This window comes from Diorhabda carinulata, chromosome 8 (assembly GCF_026250575.1).
Source record: "Diorhabda carinulata isolate Delta chromosome 8, icDioCari1.1, whole genome shotgun sequence".
Taxonomy (NCBI): Eukaryota; Metazoa; Arthropoda; class Insecta; order Coleoptera; family Chrysomelidae; genus Diorhabda; species Diorhabda carinulata.
The window spans coordinates 19,720,246-19,745,446 of NC_079467.1; the positions used below are offsets into that span (position 1 = coordinate 19,720,246).

At 32.0% G+C, this 25,201-nt stretch overlaps 1 protein-coding gene across 1 annotated transcript in view; it reads left to right on the plus strand.

The window, feature by feature from the left end:
• LOC130897334 (discoidin domain-containing receptor 2-like) overlaps nt 1-25,201 on the plus strand; it is a 404,892-nt gene that overhangs the window by 314,359 nt on the left and 65,332 nt on the right. The window contains exons 9-10 of the mRNA XM_057806133.1: nt 11,513-11,763; nt 16,261-16,603. Coding sequence (XP_057662116.1) covers nt 11,513-11,763; nt 16,261-16,603 — 594 coding nt within the window. The remainder of the gene's footprint in view (nt 1-11,512; nt 11,764-16,260; nt 16,604-25,201) is intronic.

Sequence of the window (25,201 nt, forward strand, 5' to 3'; positions counted from 1 at the left end):
CTAGTGAACGTTTTCAGTGAATTTGTAAACATGAAAAAAAAATTGCATGTGATACGATACTTTTATTTGAAAGGCGTTAGCCCAAACAATATGAAAGCTGTACCAGATGCTACTGTGGGTAATACTACTTCTTCGTTATCAACAGTGTAATGAGGTGACAACTCCAGGAATGTGGAGTACATCGCATATTAAATGAAAATTTGGACATGAGAGAGCTGTGCGCAAAAAAGGAAAAACTGGCTCCAAAGAAGGCAAAGACCGTTGCATTTGCAGGCAAGATTATAGCGTCGGTTAATTGGGATGCAATTTTGAGGAACGAATAATTATCGAGTATTATGCGCACTTATTGCAATGTTTGAGCGAAGAAATCAAGCAAAATCGGCCGCATTTGGCTAAGAAGAAAGTATTGTTTCATTAAGACAATACACCAGCTCACACATTCGCTATGGCAAAGACCAAAATTAATTGCTATCTCATACACTCTATTCGCCATATTTAGCCCCTCTGTTACCAGACTTAAAAAAATGGGTCGATAGTCAACATCGCTGGAAAAAGTGTATAAAACTAAAATCAAAATATTTTTTTCCAAAATTTTTGCGTTTTCTTTGTTGGGTCAAGTACTCCTGGGACAATCCTCGTGAAAAATACAGGAAGAAATATGAGAATGTTACAGATCCAAATAGGAGGATTCCGAATAGAAGAAAATCTCGAAACATTCAACTACGGAATCCTCGAGAACATGGAATCACATAAAAACACTCTAAACAAAAGTATAGGGACAAAATCGAATAAACAAAACAACAATAACACAATTAGAGGATCTAAACCCCTTCATCACATCAAACCATAGTTAAAGTTGACCAACAATACACTCTACTTAATCTCAGACTAGAAAAAATATCACATAACATTCAAATACCTATACGATTCTTCTTTTTTCCTCTGAGACTGAAACTCTCGATTTACGGGAGGCCTAGGGAGATTGCATGACATGCGTACATGCCCCAACTTCGGCCTCTTGCCAACCATATGTTTCATTAAGTAGTCGATTTGATCAAATCTGTCTTCGTTGCTAGTTTTTTGAACTTGGTTGTATCCCGTGGCTGCTTTATAGCACTCAATGTGTCGATAATTTTTTTAGGATGGGCTAAACAAGGCGTCCTCTGCATACGGTAGTCAAGTAAGCTAAGATGCAAAACATTATATCGTATCACCGATAGATAAGCATATCGAACATTGTGCTGCCGGTTCTTCAGATACGATTGGTACAAGTGTAGATTGTACTTTCGTCATCAGCAGCTGACATTTTTATTCTTAAAACATATAAAAACAAAAATTGCTGAAATTGCAGTAGAAATCTCGTCCCCAAATATGATAGTTTCTGGATCCAAGCCATCACTTTCTAACCTAACTTTTATTTTCCAATTCTGCTCTAAGTTATTATTATTATTATTTTTCTTTTCTACGTTCTCGTTCCTCGCGACGGATTATTATATCAATACAAATAATAATTCCTAATATTACACCATTCTTCTTTTGAGAAATATATAAAAAATAAATAATATAGGCTCTAAAAAAGAATCATCAAAGTTCTTGCGAAGTATTCCGAAAATTCCCTCGATGTATTTTTTAAAAGTGAATGGAGCTGTAAATTTAGTAAACCAATCGAAAAAGTGGAAACTTTGAAATAAATTAAGTATAAGTCATAATAAAACCATGTTTTATTCATGCTCATCCTATCTAGCAAAAGCCGTCGGGACATATTTTGTTTCAGAAAATGTCCATTAAAACGTATAACAGTACTTCTTCCAGACTAAGTGAAATTTTAATATGGCAGCTGCTGTTGGGAAAATATGAAGATGAGAAAATGTAGCAGTAACTGTTACGATATATACACTACCCGTCAAAAGTTTTTGCCCACCTTCAAGTTTACCTGATACACAACAAATAAAACAATACGATTGATATTTATATTTTATAAAACAAAGTAATAATAAGAATTGGAAGTAGAACACTGTTTTCTGAATTCCCCATCCAATTTGTTCCTTAGCAACTCAATAGGATTGAGATCGGGCAACTTTGACGGCCGAATCATTACTTTCAGTACATTTTTCCTTTCCAATTCTTCGAGGTATGCTTGGATCGTTGTCTATTCACCATTCCTCCAAAATATCCCCAAACCATCATAGTCTCCGCCGTGTTTACAATCGGGATTACATATGAATCTAACATCCGTTTTCCTCATAGACCCAATAAACTCAAGCTTTAACTCATCCCCCCATAAAACTCTCTTACGTCTTTTAAGGAGTTTCTTCACTGCTATTCTTCCAAAAAGATCAGATTCCCTTTATACTAGAAGTACACAAAGGGAAATTCCTAAATTCATTGATCTGAGCTGCTATCTCTGGGTTGGTGAATCGGCGGTCACGTTGACTGATTAATCCAATACGTTTATCTTCAGAGGTTCTGGTTTTTCGAGGCTACCTTGAACGTTTTCTATCGCCAAAGCAAAGCAAAACTGTACGTCGAGGTATTTTTAATTTAGTGGCAATGGTAAGATTAATTTCAAATTAGGAAACCAAATAGTTTAAAGATATTTAAACTGGTATCAACAGATGAAAAGTATAGCACTTAAAAACAGAAGACATAAGAAAAGCAGACCCAGGAAAAAGAGAAGGTAAAACAATACGAAAAATAGATGAAATAGCAAAGGAGTAGAAAAAATTAATAAAAGAAGAGTGAAAACTTAAACCCCTAAAACCAATATATGTATATTATGCTTGGAATGGTTTCTGCGGTCAGGATTATCAGCTAGGTTAATAGGTCGAACTACGATGGAATTTTGAAAATTCTCGACGTTTCAGGTCCCACTTTTAAACCATTATCAAGATAAGGATGGAGATAGGGTGGTTATTCGTTCATTGGTGAGAACTGATCCGTGGTCTCAATCTGCGTACTCCAAGCAACGAATCACCATAAATCACCCCTTTTTTGGTAGAATCCAAAGCCTTAGTCTTCCTATTGTATAAAATTTCATCAAGAAAATGTAAAGCTGAAACAAAAAATAATGAAGTAATTGAAATAGAAATAAAAATAATATGCTTACCGTCGAGAATCCCGTGGACACTTTCACTGATGGTCTTGAACTAAAGTTACCACCCCTTTCTTGATAATTTGAAATAATTCGAAATTGTTGTTTGCTGTTCAAGAACCTGGCTAATACCGCGACGAATATTAAATTGCATTTCCTCTGAAGAACGTGATGTCCATCGATCTTTCGGCTGATATCATCCCCAATAGCAAGGTTGTAACCGCATCAGGTTCTTCAGAGGAAATGTAATTCAAAATTTGTCGCGATTTTACCCAGGAAGGTAGTTGTTTCCTCTTTGGATGTTATATCTGAAAAGTTATTCATCGTTTCATCGAAATTTGTGAAATAGAATTATAAATTTTACTCAAATTGTTCAGGTATTTAAGTATATTGAATCATAAAATACTCCGGGTCTCCCTCCATCTCTATAAATTTTCTTTTATTCACTTGTTTCTCAAAACCCTCTCTGCTATGCCTTCCTAAATAATCGTGCGAAATGGTTTTTCCATTAGCTCTAAAGGGATACATATACACAACACGCAGATGGGTAAGTGTATTACAAAATATTTCGGAATATATAGGAGACGGCTTAAATTCTACAAATATTTTGAATATTATTCGGAAAAATCTGAATAATGTGTCTGGTATTCTAATATGATTACGTGAGATGGGTCTTATATTTCGGATATTCGTCGGTTATATAATTTATATGATGAAAATTTTATTGATAAAAATTTTTACGAAACATACAATTTTCTTCAGACTAGAATAACATACATACCAAATAGATTACACATAATTTGGAATATAATATTAGTATACATAGTATGTCTAGTTGAAACTCATTTTTTCTGTCTATTTTTTCTTATTTAAACAATTGCTCAAACTAATCTTAAATTATGAATGATTCAATAGGTACTATTTCTTCACAACCAAAGTATACACATGATCTCTTCATATATGAACAATTATTGAATGATCAGAGTCTGCAGTATTTACAACTCGATACTTTTCCACGTATTCAAACCACCCCAACTATTTGTCATCAATATTTTGTTAATAACTCCAAATATTATTTTTTATAATAATATGTAATACAAAGTCAACATACGTAGTTCTTGATATTGGAATGTTTTTCTTCTTTATTTAAACGATTTCTATTCTTACTTTATTTAAAGAATATGCACTACACTAACTTATATTAATTCACGTATCCCTATCATTTAACTAATTTAAATAATTTACTCAAATTCTTCGATTACTATCTATTATAAATTGAACGGAATTGCGCTACATAAACTCCTTTAGAATAATTCTCCAAAAATATAGAAATATAGAGAAACAAAACAAATAAATAAATAGTCCTTCCTACAAATTATTCAACAAAAAACAATATAAATAAACCGCTTACTATAAAAATTTATATAAAAACAGAGATCAAACGAATTCAGGATATTTCATCAAAGGCGGTGACTTTGCCGAATTTTAGAATTCTACTATATCCTAGCAGGACCGGCTCCAAATTTTACACTACGAATAATTCAATTACCACCCAGAAGAAATCTTATTCTATGATTTTCCCAATTTCAAAAATCTTCCTATATACAGTATGACCGTGCCAAGTGTGGATATAGGAAGAAAATGGAAAGTGATTCGTAATATTTAGGAGAAGGATGCCTTTTTATATAGCACACTGTGGTGTCATAAATCTCAATTGTTCGGAGTGAATTTGTATTATCATTCTAGATGATCATTATGTTATTTCTTATACATTATATACATCGAAATACTGTGTACAATTGATCATTGCCAAAGTACCAGGATGATTCACTGGCCATGGAGCTATTGTTCATTTAGTATTCAAATTTTCTAGAGAAAATATCAGTCAATTCAATGATTAAATTGTAACTAAGACAAAAATCTGCACTAATTTCTTAAACATTCCAAATATTGTACTCTAATTACCTCAAAAGCTTGAATAAACTCTTTATAAAATGTAACAAATTCTAAGAAATCCAACTGTTAATAGTTCAATATCGTTAATATTCGCTTAAATTATGGTTTATGCGGACAACAGACACTTAATAATAAATCAACACTCGTGACACCAAACATGCATAAAAAATATAGCTAATTGCAAAACACGGGGCCCATCTTTCAAACATAAATCATGGGTTGTATTCAAAGAGAGGCGTCTCCACAAATGAGATGTTGCGACGTGTAACTTCCGTTAATTAGTCACTTGATACGACACGTCGGTTGGGATGTACCAAAAACAAAAGAGTATTCAACATGCCTGTCACTGGTTATCTATAAGATATAAATAACAATGTGAAATTATATACAGTGAAAATTAGAATCGATCAAATGAGCATAGTTTCATAACTTATTTACAGACATTACCTAGTATATTAGTATTAGCCTATTTAGCTTGTAAATAATAATAATATAAAATGGAAATACTGCATGGAGCACAGTAATACATTGTAAAAATATATTCCAAGTTTTATCGAAGATTCATCAAATATTGTACTCCCGTTTCTTGCTGTGATACTAGGGACACGGTATTTACAGCTGATCTATTAATCGCACTCCTCTTAGAAAGCTATGAATTTGGGATGGTTCTAGCTATCAAAAATCGACGTCTTCTATTTTATACGCTTCCAAGTGTAGTGCTCTGGAGTTCCGAAGTATCTCATGTGAGAATGTGGATAGAGGTTTCGTCTTCAGCGCATCAGTACGCTGCATTCTCTGCTAGCGACTTCAGGTGTCCACTGGGGCAACATTACAGATTTCTGTTAGTATTCGTAAACTTCTCTTACTTAGATTGATACATTCAGCAGATTTTCTCCTGGTATTTACAGCTGATCTATTAATCGCACTCCTCTTAGAAAGCTATGAATTTATGAATTTGGGATGGCTCTAGCTATCAAAAATCTACGTCTTCTATTTTATACGCTTCCAAGTGTAGTGCTCTGGAGTTCCGAAGTATCTCATGTGAAAATGTGGATAGATGTTTCGTCTTCAGCGCATCAGTACGCTGCATTCTCTGCTAGCGTCTTCAGGTGTCCATTGAGGCAACATTGCAGACTTCTCTTACTTAGATTGATACATTCAGCAGATTTTTTCTGGTTATATTTTCTCAGGTGTGTTTTTGTTTATCTCAACGCTTGTAGATTGTCTCAGTAACTGGTTTTATCTCTATTCACTTTCCTTTCCAATAATTTCTCTATTGTTGCGTAACTGATATAACAAAAGGGTTCAGGTCCTATAAAGAGTTTGTCTCTACTTTAGCGAACCTTGCTCGTTTCGCTTGTCCAGGCATTTCCAAACTAGATCGGATAATATGACATTGGAGCTTATAGATCGAATGGTGGCTTGAATGCCGGAATGGATTATGATCTCCTGTTTGCGATAATTCCTTTTCTAGATTGCATCTGTATTACCGACGATCACATCAATATTCAATCCAATTGACTTCAGTTTCAGCTGTTTGGAATTTTTCTTCATTTATTATTATTTGTTTCGGTCATGATATATGCAGTATAGAACCATTTGAATTTTTGGGGTTAGGTGTCATTTTTGTGGTGCTACTCATTATTTTAGATGTTATTCTTTGGTTTCAATTCTTACTCTATTCTTCTTTAAAAATGCCTCGGAAGCAAAAGCCCCATGCAGCAGAAGTTGCATGAAATAAAGAATCTTCGGTTCACGCAGAGATGAGAAGATAACAGCAAGCACAAAGTGTTTTGAGAGCAGCTGAAACTCCTATTCAGGCACGAGTTCGTTCAGAAAGACAAGCTACGTTGCAGGCAGAAAAAAGAGCGATATAAACGCCAGAACATTCGCAAGCGAAAAAAATTCATAATGCAGAAATGCAGACCACGCGGCATCGAAATTTCATGGGTAATGATTGGTCGGTATTTAATGGTACCAGGATTCAATATGATCATTCAATTTGGTAATTATACACTTTCACGGTCACCTGGTTTTTTGGCTCTAGAAAATCGAAAAATGGATGGATTTTAAAGATCGGATTTATAAAAAAAATAGTAGAAATAGCTGGAATGAAAATTTCTCATAGTTTTACTGTTTTAAATCTTAAAAAAAACGATTTTGCAAAATAATCTTTTATAAAAAATTATGGTAATTATACACTTTCGCGGTCACCTGGTTTTTTGGTTAGGTTAGGTTAGGTTGGCTCTAGAAAATCACAAAATGGATGGATTTTAATGATCTTGGTCTCAAAACGTTCCATTTTACGGCGGATTTATAAAAAAAAAATACGAAAATTAAAAAAAAAAATATTTTTTACAGTTTCATGACTTTAAATGCAAAAAAAATGACTTTCTACATATAATCGTAACTGTTTCTGTCGTCGTGGAATCAAGTTCGTATACTTTTTTTTCGCAATTTACATAAAAAAATGAGTATTTTGAAAAAAAAAAGTTTTTCTACTATTTAAGGTTTAAAACTATTAAAAACCGCAAATTCAGCCACTACCCCCGTGTTTTTCATAAATTCGTCGTAAAATGGAACATTTTGAGACCAAAATTATAAAATTTATCTATTTTTCGATTTTTAATGGTCCAAAAACTATTAACATTGAAGAATATAGTACGAAACTATTCACGAAAATTGATTGTTTTTCATCGATTTCATTTTAAGCTATAAAAACTGAAAAAATCATTCTTTTTGGATTTTTTTTAAATTGTTTATTAATTTATGTAGAATACAAAAAAAAATATAAGAACTTTATCTGATAATGAGATAATTTTTTGTAAAGGATTATTTTGCAAAACCGTTTTTTTACGATTTAAAACAGTAAAACTTTGAGAAATTTTCATTCCAGCTATTTCTACTATTTTTTTTATAAATCCTCCGTAAAATGGAACATTTTGAGACCAAGATCATGAAAATCCATCCATTTTTCGATTTTCTAGAGCCAAAAAACCAGGTGACCGTGAAAGTGTATAATTACCTTCAATTTAATATCGTAATCATCCTTTGATTGTTATTGATATGAATAAATAATGTCACTATTACAATGCTTTCAAATGGAAAAATGAAACTGTTGGAATGTACTGTTCCAGTGGTAAAGTTTCACTTTCATTACTTAGTGAACCAGAAGAGCTTTTAAAAACTTAATTGTTAAGTGTTGATGTTAATTCAAAGCAATTTTGAAGCAAAATAAGAAAGTATAACTCTTGTTTTTAATCATATGGATTCATTTCTATTGTAATGATCTCTTTTCCTTATTTAATGGCTCCAATGCGAGCGAAGCCGCGGGTTAAAGCTAGTTCATAATATTTATATGGTCAGTATAATTTAATCGATCTAACGAAATCCCTAAACATCATCACTTACATTTCTTACTAAATAGCAACGATTATTAAGCGAAAAACCTTCGACTAAAGTATTAATCATGATTTTTGCATACAAAATTATGAAATGTGATAGTATTTTAGAAAAATTATTCGATAAATACTTCTTAATAGTAATCGAAAGAGACCTAATGACATTTTGTCATTTGCATTCATATCCTATCTCAACGAATCACTATTTTTGAAATATTTAAATGGAATTATTCGTTTTCGGTGTGTGCAAAAGTAATCTACGCCACTGTCATTCGTATTTTTGCACATTGAATCGATATGGAAATGTGCAGTACATTTCTCCATTCTAGTCGGGTAGTAGCAACAGTTTTCAACTTTCACACTTGATAAAGTGAATGAGATATACATAAAATATAAGAATGCCGTTAGATATATCATTCCCTTTAAAAAATTGTCAGTTTTTGCTCTTCCAATGTTATCAGCTCAGGAAAGAAAGGTTTATTGGATGATATAAAACAGAATAAATGACGCAATGGGTACGGTCTTTGTAATATTTTTATGGTTTGCGTATGTCATTCAATGCGGATTTTCAACGAGCATTGTATAGATAGCACCAATGTATACCTTGTGGAATTATGTCTATTATTTTACCCGTTTGTATACATTTGATGAAAAGTTAATTAATTGAAGGAAGCACAACTAGCTTTTGATATCATATAGAATATATATAAATAATAACATCATAATCGCAAAGAAAATAACAAATACTCGGTAATTAATAATACTGCAATGGTGTGTATAATAATATAGAGGGGAATCCAACATTATTTCTTTTTGAGACAAAGTGAAAAAGTTTAATTTCTCTATGCAGTAAATTGATTAAATGAAGTTTACTTCTTTTTTCTTCTTCTCGAATTCATTTAGTTTTCAGATTGAACTTCTGAATCGCATTGTAGTCGTTTTTCGAAAGCTCATCTATTTTTCGCTTATTCTTAATTTGCCTCCGTTATTTCCCAAAATTTGAACAATTTGACCCAGTCCGTTTTTCTTCTTTTATTCTGTAATTCTAAACATTTTCTTCTTTTGATTTTTCAATTTTTGATTCTTCGTTATAATCCAAATTTATTTATTATTGTTTTCTATTCAGTTCAACAATTTATTGCCTCATTTATTAGGGTTCTCGCTGATGCATGAATGAATTTCTACCAATTTTACATTTTTAAATATGTGATCATTCACTAAATTCTTCCCTTATTATTTTATTCTTGTACTTCTCTTGCTTTTCTTATTATTATTATTATTCCTGCTAATTGGGTTGCTTGGAGATTCTTCTGAAGAAAGTACTATCAATATATTCAATTTTGGCATGGATTTTCTTTAAGGTCCTTGATCGGTTCGATTAATCTTGTAATTTATAAGTATCCATTATCTCTCCCTACAACATTATGTTTTCTAAGGTCATTTTTTGCTATTATAATTACTGCTTTTACAATATTTATCACATATTTCTTAGATGTTCGTTGATATGGTATGAACGCATATCTTTACTTCATATCACTTTCATAAACTATTCATTATATTTCATCATCCCAATGGTTTTATATTTTCTTACATTTACATATACATTTATATACATATATACATGCTATGCCTGCATCTGTGCTTTTTCAGTAAATCAATTGGCCAAAATATTTTATCAATCACGTTTTTCATTGTTAACTAAAGAGGTTCTTGTCACATGTCTATTTTATTCTCGTATGCCTAGGAATAGCATACTAAAATGTTTTCTGTTATTTTTATATTCTCTCATCATTCACAATAACTTAATTTTCAAAAATTTGATGTCATTCATAAACTAACCTATAAAAAATAAAAACCATTACTGCAACAATCATAATCGATAACCTTGATATTTCTATCAAGCGTCAATAGGAATATTGCTTTTTGAAATCAATGACTTTTTGAAAGATATAACATAATTAAAAACGCCGCAAATCTTAACTAATTAATATTGTACTTGATTATAATTTCAATCCCCGGCGATAAATAAAGCTCGGAAATATATTAGAAATAGTACACTTTACCACAATCACACTACGAAATCGTTCAATATATCGTGATAAATCGTCTTGATTTTAGGTCTCTTTTTTATGAAAATCAGTTTAAAATAACATGTAAAAATTGACGTTTCGACTCACTTTGCTCTTTATCAAAATATTTGAAATTCATAATATTTCACCTTGTTAACTACTAAATAATACCTACCGCATGACTGCAAATTCTATATTAGAAAACCTTAAAATGGCAACACCGCATTCGTCTCGTAATTTTAGCTGCTCTTGATAAATGGTCCAGCAGGCCGATAAAACAGCGAGCACGCCCAAACTCTTGCTTGATAACTTCTACAACTTTTTTTACTTGTTATACTTTTCAAAAGTTCGGAACGGTCGAACGGCAGAAACAAGACCGTATAAAAATAGCTCTGGAACATTCGTAGTTTTATCTCTATAGAATTTTAGCTGCGTACTGTTTAGTATATAGGCCAGTTCCGAATTTTCATACAAAAAATTTTACTAAATGTTGCTAACTAATTTCAAGATATATTTATGTAAATAATGACTATTTGATACTTGGATTCATTGGGTATTGAACTTATTAGGTATATAGATCGAAACGGACTCCAAAAAACTCAACCACCAACGTTGAAATTATTACACTTGTGCCACTATTTTGAGGAAATAATATTTTCTCTGCCGTATAAAAAGAGGAACCTTCACTTAGTTTGTCTACAGCTTATTTTTCAAAAATTCGAATTGCCGGTGTTGATTAACGCTCTATATCAAATAACTGGCACAGACTATTAATAGAATCTCGGCTTTGATCTATAGTTTCAAAGTTTTCTCTTTCCATCCATTTTTAGCTCATGGCATAATATTTTAATCAGGAGTTTTTCTGAGAATATTGGAAAAAATTTGAAATGCCAGTAAATTCATCATCAAATTTATCTTCTATTTATCTGGTTTATCAATTAAAATTAAATGAATTCAAATCTTCTTAAAAGTGAAATTTTCATTTTATTTTACAGTTGCTCTTACAAATAACCTCACCGAAGATGATCTTCAGAGATACTACCTTGTTCCGGACATTTTACCTACTACCACGGCACCGGGAGTACCTAGTGGAGAAAGTACTCATGCAAGAAAAGAAGTCACTCCAGCAACCAGCCCGACTTCTAGTACACAAGCTTATATTGGACTCATCACCGGAGCGTTAGCTATGATTATTCTGTTATTAGCTTGTACCGTATTTCTAATGATTAGAAGAGGAAGAAAAAAGGTAAAAGCATTTTTAGAAAATAAATAATGAACAAAATGATACTTGAAATTTCATAGAAAATTTGTGTGTGTATGAATATACCGCTATAGTCCTTGAAGAACCTTGGCTTCCCGGACAACTGTCCTCCAATCATCTCGATGTTATACTTTTCTCCGCCAGTTTAGGAAGTCAGGTCCTGTTCTTCGTCATTCTGCCATCTTATGCGTAGTCGTCCTGGCAGTCTTCGGTTTTCCGGCTTTTACTGATCTGCAAGTTTGACTCCTCGAACCTCCAGCATCCGTTCAACGTGACCAAGCCATCTTTGACTCGCACTCTTGATCGCTACCAAGCTGAGCACTCCACACAGGGCGTAGGTCTCAGTGTTAGTGCGAACATCACAATTGTCCTTACTATTGTACGGCATAACCTCTCTTTTATGCGCCTGCTGAGTAGGTGGGTTTCGGCACCTTCTGAGCACTTGTTTCCATATTTCGCTCTCTCCTGTATCTCCAGTGCAGACTCGTTATTTTCAGTTATGAGAGAGCCTAGGTGTAGTTATCAACCGATAACACAGCCGTGTCCGCGTAGTCTGGTCTGCCAGACATAATATACTTCGTTTTAACTTCGTTCTCACTAAGTCCTGCAGGATTGGATTCTTCTTTCTAAGTTGTATATCGCTTCTGCTTAGTATATCAACATCGTCTACTTAGGCCACGTTCTACCTTAATCAGTTGAGTAGGGCTCCTCCCGGGTTGGTCTGTAGCCTCTTATATATTCTTTCCAAGGTCAGGTTGAACAGAATATAAGAAAGAGTATTACCTTGCTTCAGATCTCTTCTGATGTTGTGGTACCTTTATAAAATGCTCAGTATACTCTTGGTGTACCAGACAGAAAATAAGACTAGTGGTCAAGTGTATGAATATATCATGGATGTATTGCAATAATAATTTATCTGTAAAGCATTAAACTCAACCTGATAGCACAATTATCAATTATCTGCTAGTTTCTCCATTTGTATAATTCCAGTTTGCTTTTGTGTACCTTCATCATTGAAAATTCTTTATTTTGTACATTGGATTTGAGTTTTTTTGTTTGTCTCGTTCAATTGGCTTCCCTAACCAAATGATTTTTTTCTTTTTTTTATGTCTATATTGTTTAGATTTATAGTTTCGTAGTTTTCTTTATGAATCAACCATATTTTGCTTTCCATTTTCGTTGGATATATTATTCACATTACGTTACCCAGTAGCAGCATCAAATTAATAAAATATGGCAATTTCCTTCTCCCAATCTCCATGAAATAAATTATTCAGAAATTCAGGGAACAAATTACTGAATTAACCATTTTAATATGTATATACCTGTGGTAAACATTAGGCACATATATATTTACGTAGGCGTAAATTAAATTTACTGCTGCAGTAGGGTCATTCTTCTACTGTTCTACATTGAATTTTGAATGAACAGAATCACAAAAAATAATGAAATCGATTCTCGTTTCTCCATATATTCGCTAGGGTAAATTGCCGATCAGTGCTTCGTTGTTAAAATATTCAACGGAACGAAAGGCGCGTACAAACTTGCAAAATATAAGACAGCTTTAGAATTTGAGAAATATTTTCCTTTGAAGTATCTTCATATATTTATATATATGTATATTGGTTCACAACATTCTTCCTAATTCTGTTTATTATTTAATTTACATTCTATATACTATAAACAAGTATTTTCGAGGGTTCACGACCTCTGCTCTAACAAAAATAATCGCCTGGAAAAGGTAGTCTTCTGATGATTAGACATATGGGAAATTTGAAATTTGTACCAAATTATGAATTAATATTTATATCTGAAACAAATGGCGATTATTTACGTAAAAGCTCAAGAATGAATGAAATAAATCCTCCCTTACAATTTAAATAGTTCACATATTGAATTACTGGACATAAAAAAATACAAAAATGTCTCAAAGAATACAATGGTTTTCTGTCCTCTAAAAATACCTCTCTACCACTGCGAATTAAACTTAATATATATAATAATTTAAGCTCAAGTAAAATAAGATGTGGTGGACAAGAACAAAACATTGGAAATGAAGGATATGCAAGGACCATTCAAATAGTTACAACTGAAGATTAGAAGATTTGATGCTCTAAGTTAACTGGATAGAATAAAATATTGAATTCGTCATTATCAACGTTACTGATGAAGACATTGATAGTGAAAGTAGATAGATCGAATCTAACGAAAGATTAGATAGGAGTATATGTCTTGTTCTGGTTCACTCTTCGAGTTTTCTCTCACGATATAGGAGCAAATTGAAATATACAGTGTCCAAAAATGTTTGATTCATTATAGACAGTTTCGATGTAGTTTAGCCATCATCATTGCAAGCTAAATGCTTGTTGATACTATGAAAATTATATAAATTATATTCACAACACTTTTTTAACAAACATAGATTAAAAGAGATGTGTTTTCAATTACTATTCTACTTTTATTTAGATTGATTGATGAGGCAATCACATTTATAAAGGAAGTAGTGCATGGAATGTGATGAACCCTCCGACACTTAATATAAATATTTTCTTTTATCAAAGATGTTTTGATTTCACTGTATAATACAAAAATATTCAAATTCCAATGAAAGTACCGCGAATCCAGCAATGAATCACAAAATATATACCAATCATCCAAATTCACAGAACATCAACAAATACCGCATTTTATGAAATGCGTTCCAGTACTGGCTGCAATTTCTATTTTATATTTTTTGTCAACTGACAATTCCCATTAATTTCATTTGAATCTGATATACTTTTTTATTTTATCTCTATACAAAGCCTGTTGTGTATACCTGTAGGATTGTTACTGCATATGTCAAAAATACTACGTTTGAACATGTAATTATTGTGGGCAAACGCAAATAACATGGAATACTGAAATACTTGGAAAATGATATTATAGATATTATGAAAGTTTTTTCATGAAAAAACTCGCTTTTCTCGTTAATGTGATACTATTATTGCGGATATTTGATGCTAAATGCTAAATACATTTATCTTTGAAGTACGATCCCATTACTTTTATACTGATAATTGAATTCCATCAAATTTTACTGAGGCTCCTATTTCAAATCAGCATTCAACTCTTGGGACACCATTGCCAGCTAAAAAAAAATATTTTTTCGATTAAACTCTAGATTTGAACGTTTTAGTACTTTACTCATATTTATATTTGTCGTCAAACCTTGTCTACTACTGAAAAAGTATGTGTTTCAGTTTAAATTTTAGAACAATAGAATTTATATGGATTATTATGCTTTCCTAAAAGTTTATTCTTATATATTTTAAATCGCTCTTTCGTAGTGAAAACGTTTCAAATTTAAATAGTGTACTATTTCTAATATCTTTCCGAGCTTTCTAATACTTATATATTCATCATCGGGGACTAAAATTATAGTCAAAGTAAAAGATATCTGTAAATGTTGAACAATGATAAAAGTTTTTGAAAAATTATATTAATTTTGACCACAATTTCAGTCCCCGATGATGAATACATAAATAGGTGGGGATAGGATAGTAAAAAGGGATTCGATTCCGTGGTCTTAATCTACCACTCCAAGCAACGAATCCTTTTGATTAATTCCAATCCAATCTGCCTACTCCATGGAATTTCGCCGAAGAAATGGAAAGTTGAAACACAGAAAAATATAAAATGATTAAAATAGAAATAAAAAAAATTGTGTCAACGGTGTTCTTGATAGTAAGAATATTATTTTTATTTCTATTTTAATCATTCTATCTTTTTTTTTTGTTTCAGCTTCCCATTTCCTCAGTGAAATTCCAAAGAGTAGGTCTTGCCTTTTTTGTTGTTGTATGATTTTTCCTCCAATACTCTCTTCACTGGTCTTGAAGATTCCATTTTCGTAAATTACCCCACCAACTTAACTGTCTTTACTCAATGAGTGCCATAACTTCCAGATATTTATTAATTTATCCTTTTTTTGTAACACCTCTCATACGCCTTAAATATTTTATCTCTGCAACTTGCAACACACTTTTTTTTCTATTTTTTATGTTTTAAAAACATTTAGTTCCGTCTTTCTCGAGACTTCTCTTTCATTTATCAGGCAGTTATGTATATTATGCAATATGTATTTAAGGCATGTACATACTGTTTTAATCCCAGGTACTCCTATTTATATGTAAAATGCTTATTGTTTAAATACCATTACTGCAGTATTCTCATACCATACTGCTGTAGTATATTGCTCCAGATCAAAGATTTTCTGTAGATACTGATGTTGGCAATATTTTGCAAATTAATGAATTCAAACCACCAGCTTGTCTTACTCCGTGGTTAGAAAAGCCTTTAAAATTAGGTTTTCACTAAAAATATGGTTGACATTTCGTTTATATAGACTTCTAAAATTAATAATCAGAGATTTTTTCCTGCTAATTCAACTAAGGAAAACTACAATCCACTACAATCCCTACTAATTCTTCTAATTTGTTCTAGGTTGCTCTACTACACAAACATACTGCGCTGGTTTCAAGCAGCACAAAACCTACTACTATCAACATGAAAGATTTGAAAAATAATATGTCAACACCGATTATAAACAATGGTTTGTCTAGATCCCGGCTTTCTGTAAAGAGCAAAGAAAACACCATAGGATCTGTGGGCTCTAAAAAAGCTAAAAAATGTAATCTTTATGGAAATGTAGCAGGAGAAGAATCGGATAGTGAAAATTCTTCAGTATACCATGAACCCTATAAACTATTACCTAATCCTAACCAAGAATATGGATGTTTACTAAAAAAAGAGGGACTAACATCTAGTAAAAGTGGAGAATATACAGGTAAGATATAGTTCAGTGAATGTAGTTGTTGTTTGGTCCGCAAACTAGAATTGTAAAAAATAAAAACAAGATTTTAAAGTGGTTGGAATAAACTGATAACTGGAAAATTGGAGTGATATAGCGTTTTCTTACTAATTTTTATTACTTATGTGTATGTAATTCAAGTACAGAACAATCAGTAACGTATAATACTTTTTATGACCTTGAGGATTCATTATTGTGACCATAAATAAATCGCATGGCCAGTCGTTGTGGTAGTTTGTGTATCAACTTGGAGTTCCCCCGTTTCCACTTGTTTCCATTTCGTAATCATTACAAATATCAACGTGAGAAGGACTGCACCCTGCTTCATAATCACTTGTTTGTGGCGGTTTACTCCGCAATGGAATATATAAGATACAACTCCTTTCTTTTATTGTAGTGTTACTTTTTTATCTTATATTGTACAAAAACTTCTGTGTCTTCCTTATCTAGAAAAAAATTTATGAGTTAGTATTGTCCAGGGGTACCTCAACTAACCTAGCTATGTATGGTTATTTAAATAAAAATTTTATTATTTTTCTTAATCAGGTTAGATTGCCATCGAGAAGTGGCAATATTTATATTAAATTGTCTTTCACAAAAATTCAAACATGATTTTTAAGATTCTTCATCTCTTCTTATAACTTTACACCATTCCATTCTTGTTTTTGCATATCTTGGAATTTGAAAAAACAATTTACGTCATCCAAAGCCCGTGAAATATACCGGCGTTCAAAACACGCCAAATTTGACCAATGCTTAAAATGTTTTTTCGACTTTTTTGATCAAATATATATATTTTTTATCGAGTTACAGCTATGAAAATCCTTAAAGATATTGACTACACTATACTACACATTGTAACGTTATTCGTATTTATATTTACACTCTTCTTATTCGTGAGGTGAATTAAAAAACACACTCTCTCTCTTACGTTCTTAATTTATTTACACACTATACAATACAATAATTTACTTATAAATATCATTAGAATAATTTGTGCGATTGCTTTTACTAACTCGTTAACTATCTGTTTAAAACCAAACTTATTTGCACTTCCTAAACTTATTTATATACCACAACTAGAATTCTACAAAGTTCTAGAACAAAAAAAACACAAGAAATAAGTAAATAGACTTTTCTAAAAATGATGTAAAAGAAATACTGCAATAAACCGCCTTTTATAATAAAAAGTTAATCTAAGGCGCGTCCGTAATTTATAAAAAACAGATTACAGGCGCCGCTCGAACTCGCCGGATTATAAAATTGTATTGTAGATGGACAGGGCCGGCCTAGAGATCCATTTCGCGAACTTGTTCGTAACAATATGTTAAAATATTGAACAAATTCCAGCTTATCATATAAAAAACTATTTTATATCCGTATATTTAACACTAGAGAAAACAATCAAATCTGCCTGAAGGTTGTAGACAACTTACAACTACCCTAAAAGTAATTTTGTGGTTAATGGTAACTTGGTAGATTTGATTTCTGCTAGTCGTATTTTATGCATTGTATGTAAACAGATGCTTTGTATATAAAGGGAGTAACAGTGTATTCACCTAATCATCACATCACACAATAAGGTTTCGCTTCCACTCATCAATGTAGGGTAAATTGCTATTGTAGTTTTTTTTCTACTTAGTATTCTATACTTGAATATATTCTGCTCTGTTAAGAAACCTCTCCTATTATTCAAGAAAAATTATAGTTTCATATCTAGTTTCAATGAGTTTGAAGAGCAAAGTAATTTTGTTTAAAAGACGGCATACACTTTAAAAGTTAATATTAATTTGTTATTCAATAGTAATGATGAATTTTCACCTCTTCGTCTACTTTCCGCAGCGCCAGAATGGAGGTGGAAGGATATTTTATATCTGTAGTGTTTTCTAAGATCAAAATTTTCATTTATAAATTTCGATAAACATACTTTCACAAGCATAAAATCTTATGTTGTTGTGAAGGTTTACAGTCCTGTTATTGTGAATATGGTGACAAAAACAAAATAGATGATTCCGTATTGCACCGTCAAAGGCCAGTGACTTCCAATCCAATTCAATTGATGTTGACAATTTTATCACGATTATGCAGTGCATGATTTATCAGTTTAACTTCAGTGAATCATCATTTTTCAGTTAGCGTGAAAAATGAAGTTGAATTATTATGTTGTCAAATGAGACGGCGATGAACGAAGTCATTTTACAACTCAATAAATTAATATGGTAACAGGAACGACAGCATCTTTACAGATTAAGCACGAGACTTTGCAAGCTGAAGCTAGATTGGTTTCAGTGAAATACTAATTACCATAGATAACGCAAGTGTTTTAGCGTAATTAATTCCAAAAAAAAAAACTCCTTTAGATATATTCTTTCTTAGATATTCTGACGAGAAAAATATTCCCAACTACATATTTATCATTTGATATCGCATAAGATGAGATAATTAGGTCTAATTATCTAATTTTAAAATTCAATATGACATCATACACAATTTATAATATATAATGAGCTATTATTCATATATATATAAACTACATTATACACTTGTGAATAATATACCATTATCCATAACTGTTGTATTCAGGGCCGAATTAGGCTAGGCGCCTGGGGGGCTATAATCCCGGGCCCCAGGTCCAAGAGGGCCCTATCATTTGGAAAACATTCAGTATTTTTTGATGGGTCGATACCACAAGTTTAAAGTATTGGTATTGATATTATTTTTTTAATTTTTCCGGGTTTCCGAATTCCTTAAGAAGTTCCCGTCATTATTTTAGCCCCGGGCCTTTTAAATCTTAATCCAGACGTGTGTATAATGTATCCATTATATGTCTGATGTTTCCTTGATTCAGTAATAATATTATATTATTTTACTACAAAAAAAATATTTTTAACCAGAACCAAAATAATTTATAAATCGAAGTAGCATTTTGAACACCATAAATTTGACTAAAACATTATTGTTATTGTATTTTTGTGTTAAAATTTATATAGAAAATGAAAGAGACTTTTGTTTAACAGTACTAGAAATTAGTGAAGCTGCTGAAGTTGGCTTAATATAATTCATTTCCGAAAAAGTCAAGGAAAGTATATAATATCGACTATAAATAGTATTCTACTCGTATAATAAATTAATACTCACTGAGTGATTCATGCCAGACAGTAAATTTCACCTCGTGAATAATATACTGTTATGTTGATAGAACATAGATATTTTTGAGACGATTTTTTAGTTGATCCACTCAAAATTGGTTTCTAAATTTGTTTCCAATCAACTATACGCACCCTCTAGTGAGGAACAGACAAATTATTTATAGGTTTTCCTAGGGCCAATTTTGCTATAATTGTTTGCATTTGTACTATAAACTGATAATAGCAATTCTTATTGGGACACCCATATTATGTTACCATAATATTCATAACAATTCGTAATTCGTATATATGCCTCACCTTAACTAGTTTTCAAAATTCATAATGTATAATGTATAATTTCACACCATTACCATTCGTTTCACATAAATTGATTTTATTCATTGCTTAACATACATTTAAAGTCATTATTTGGTTATTTAGAGAAATAATGAGACGTCGAAACGTCATTTTGGAAGCTTTCGAAGGAAAACATTTCAAAGGATTGCTAACATATCTCGAATAATGAACCTACAATTTAAATATTTCTTTTCAAACATCCAAAGAATCTTTCTGACATTTTCACGAGTAATTTTACTGAGTTTCTTTAATAAATCGTATAAATGAGTGCTTGTACAGATCGTAAATATTTCTCGAAAACGTTTAAGAAATGGTTAAATATAAAATAGCGGCTTCATTTTGAAATAATTACTGTAGGTACATATGAAACCCATTAGGCGGTTTTTGAAAATAGCTATTTTGGAATGGAATATAATTGGTTGATAATCATAAGAAATTACGGAGCGATATACCAAAAATGTTTCTAATGTCATCGCCGGAATGCCAAAAAAAAGTCAAGCACAGAATTTATGGACCACACCGTTTTCTTCTACTTTGGTATACAAATTTACAAAGCTAAATTTTTTAGAATTAATAAAAATGTCTAAAACATAAATGAATATGGTGTTTTCAAATACATGTTTTCTGTATTTGGACTTTTTTATCAAGTATCTTCTTCTTTCATGTTAAATTTTTTATCGCTTATGAAGATTATATTATACTATTCGTATTTTCTTCAATTCGTTTCTTCCGGGTTCTTGAGGGTCTTCCTCGTCTCCTTATATTCTGCGATTTCCACAGTCTCTATATTTTTCTCTTGTCTATCTGTTAGCACTCACATCCATACGTTAAAATAGGTTAATTTTTTCTGATCAAAGCAACGATTTCAGAATTTGTGTAGTCTTTTTTTCCGTTGTTGCACTCTATTTCTTAAATCGTCTTTAGTTGTTCCAACTACTGTATTTAAATTGTCTACATCATTTAACGCTATTTATTTGCAGTTTGGGTCACCTTGTGTGCTTCCTTCCAGCAGATATTTTGTTTTTGACATATTCATATTCAAATCCCATTTTATATATCCTCCCCGTCTCCAGCTACCATAACTTGGTCGTCTGCGAAAAATAAAGTTTTTAAGCACTGATCCTCTATCTCAATTCTCATTCTCCAACTACTCCGAGCTTCCTGAATGTATATTTCAAATAATTTGGTGATAAACTGCACCCTTATCTCGAACCTTGTGACTTTCTGTATATGTTCTGAATAGCTCGAACATTGCTGAGGTCAGATTTCGTTAATGTATCAAAAAGCGTTTCCAACGGCACCATTTCGTAGGCCTTTTCGAGTTCAATAAATAGCCCCGCAGTATATAGATGTATTATACGCCATATTCCAGTCTTCTGGGATTTCATCCCCAATCATTAGGCAGTTATTGGATAGCTTTGTTATAATTTCCTGTAATATTTTTCGTCCATGTTTCACCAACTCAATGGAAATATTTATTCTTAACGTATAACTCATGTTACACAACTTGAAGAAACCATGTTTTATTCGCAAAGAATAAAACAAAACTTCTGGTCGCCATTATTACTTTTGCTAATATTTTAGCGATGAATTTTTGTATAGCATTACTCATGAAGCGGATTTTTCGATAGTTTCTTCAATCTGATTTTTATCCTTTGGCGGTAAGCATTTGGATAGTATATTCTTCACTCTAAAAATTTTGTTAAAGAGTTATCTGTAACGCAGCTAGTAATATATTCACCTATATCTTCGATAATTTCTTTCTTTGTTTCATAAATACTTGTTCTATTCTTAAATTTCGCTGTAAGTTTCAGTAGTTTCTTCATTTTCATCTGGTATTAAGAATTGAACTTTTTCTTTTTAAAGCTTTATGTTCGTGAGTATTATCCAGTCTTAAACTGGGGTTTGGGAATTTTTACTTTTGACAGTATATTTGGATTTGGATATCATTGTACCGTAATTCAAATTGTGTTCTCTTTTCCATCAGCAATCTCGTTATTTAATAACCAGACCTCGTATACTATAGGATTTCTTATTCTTTTGTATCAGCTCTTTCATTGTTTTTGTATACCATTCCGGATTTTTTGTATTCTGTGTCTTTTGGTATCCTAGAGATTCTTAGCTGCTTCCTGCTTGTATTTCTTTTTCTGTCCGTGCAAATGTTCTGAGCTCGCAATTTGTGTTTCTATGTTCTGTAATTAGTCTTAGTTTATAAAGGAGAGTTGTTTTTGTTTCAGACCGTACTACGACTAGTTGTTTATTTGCTATAACTATATGGGTTTTAGTAAAGTAGAATTTAGTCTGATAATTTTAACGAAGTTTGAATAAGCAATGAATTGTTTTCATGTATCAATACTCATAAATATTATTATATCTGAATAACGAGAATATTATATTTAACCCAAAAGTTTAATTCATTTAATGAATTTATTCAAAATATATTGAATAGTGCGTTAATTTTAATTGTTACTTCCCGAGTAAAGGTGAAGATACATAAAGAAAAATCTGTAACTATATACTGAAATTGCTTCTCATTCCAGTACATGTTGTATTTTCGTTCATCAGACCTTGAGTGATGGTCGGCATTTTTCTCGGCTCATCTAACACGAATTCCCATTAAATTGGAATTTCCAGCTTTTCTCGTATAACGCACATGAAGCTTTTATGATTTACATTCAACTGAATACATAAATAGACGCAACATCATGTGCCATATTGTTTATACTGACGTGCCCCACACAGGAGAGCTCCTTTCGTTTATTTGCCGAGAAAAGATTGTTAAAAAGTCAAAATATTTGTAGCAATATAAATGGGCTTTATGTTTGGTCGGTGATAAATGTATACCTAAAGTAGACATCTGTATTACTTTTTTCTGATTATACAAAGCTATTATAATGATAATAATATTTCGATTCGATTTAATTTTATCTTAATGCGAGTTGAACAATTTTTTTAGTCTGTATGGTTTTCGTTTTGTAGACTGTTTGAAACGGTATTGAACAACTGGACTAACTGGTTGTGATTCTGTAAAAACGGTTCTAAAATACCCATAATTTCTCGCTCCTCCATCTGCTCGATATGGTTGTACTGGTTGCTGCTCCTCATCACCCATACAGTAAATTTGCAGAAATCTTGAATCGTTATTAGGCATCGGTATTGAAGAACCAATTTAATGATACCCTTGGCCCTGAATCTTAAACGTTGATTAAAAATTGCGACCATCCTCATTCTGAATGATTTTTGTTGCTCCAAATGTTGTCATTTCAAAGCACGAATTGAATTTGCAGATTTTACGTAAAAACAATTTAGATTGGGATGTAGCTCCAGCCGATAGTGCTTTCAATGGTTCTGGCGGCGAATTCGATGGTAGGCAATACAACTTTTCTAGATACGCAGCAGAAACCGACCGATTCACCTTTGTATTTGAGTGCATGACAGTGTTGGCATTGTTTGTTCATGGTACCAATTACAATTTCTGAATGTGACGAATAGTCGATGTCCGACTCATATTCAAACGCAAGGCGAAGAAATGATGCACGTGTCAATGCGCCATACACTTGCAAACGCTGTTTTTCACGTGTTCTGATCTGTTTAAGCGACGGTTCTGGAGTAATTGTGAATTCCGAGTCCGTCGACCAATATTTCCTCCTCGTCCACGAAGACGTTGCATGTTTTTATGTACGTAATTTATATGTGAATATAATACACGTAATATTAACTGAAATGCGCCACCTGAAATAACGACAGACACCGTACAAAACAATTTAAATGTCAAAATAACGAAACACACTTAATGTAATACACTCAAACTAAAACGTCGAATGAATACATACACAAAATGAATGAAATGGATGCATAAATGCATACATAAAAATTCAATCAAGTCATTTACTTGCAGTATAGATAAATAAACTAGGTACCGACTGCAGCGCCATCTGCCGGGCTTATTTGTGAATCTAAACCATCCTCGAATCCACTTGAACACACACAAAAAAATTAATTCAAATCTGTTCACTGACAACACAAGTACAGAAGAATTATATATATAAAGATAAAAAAAAACTAATTTCAAATCAGAAGAGACCTAAAATCAAGATGATTTAGGAACATATCAAAAGGTTTGAAAAATAAGAAATTAGTATATATATAAGCGATTTCGTAGTGGCAATGTGTACTAACTCTAATATATTCCGAGCTTAATATTTCAATCAAGCGTCAATTTGAATATTGAATTTTGAAGTTGACGGATCTAATAATTTTTAGAAGATATAACAAAATTCATCACACCGCAATTCTTAACCGATTAGTTAAAAATTACGGTGTGATGACAAACACGACACATATTTAACTAAAATTGTAGCAGAAGATGTTCCTAAATCAAATCCTAGAGCAGAAAAAAGTCAACAATAAAATTTTAAATTCGATTTTATCTGATCCTGGCCATATTTATTTTCTTGATGCTCCTGGTGGCTCTGGAAAAACGTTCCTTCCTCAGGAATTACTGTGTCTATGATAGATGCAGGTGAAGCAGCTCACTCTGATGGTATTGAACCTCTAAATAGACAAGACACTAGAGGTTGCGACTAAATTATGGAAGGAGTTATTAATCTTTTGGCCGGTGACTTCATATAAACTGTTCTGTTACGAGGAATACGTGCATATGAAGTCAAAGCCCGAATCAAGTCATTAATTTATTGGCCTTCGGTCAAATTTCTATCTGTGATTATCAATATGCGTGTCCATCTTCAGCCCAACTCAAAAGCAGAAGAGTTATTTGATATATTGATTGACATAGGTGATGACTGAATTTCTGAAGAAGATAGAAGACTGAAGGTGTTCTATAATAATTATGAAACTATACTAGATTCAATCACCTCAACTCACAAAATACACTCGAATATTGACAAAGCTGGCGACAATTGTAGTTCATGCCATTATCATATCAACAAATGAACAAGTCAATTGTACTAACATTTAGCTGGAGAAACTGCCAAATGTGTAAATAAGGTATGAATCGATAGACAAAGTATGTCCACTTTACTGTTGAGTTCTCACATACTCTTAATCAACCAGAGATACCTCCTCATGT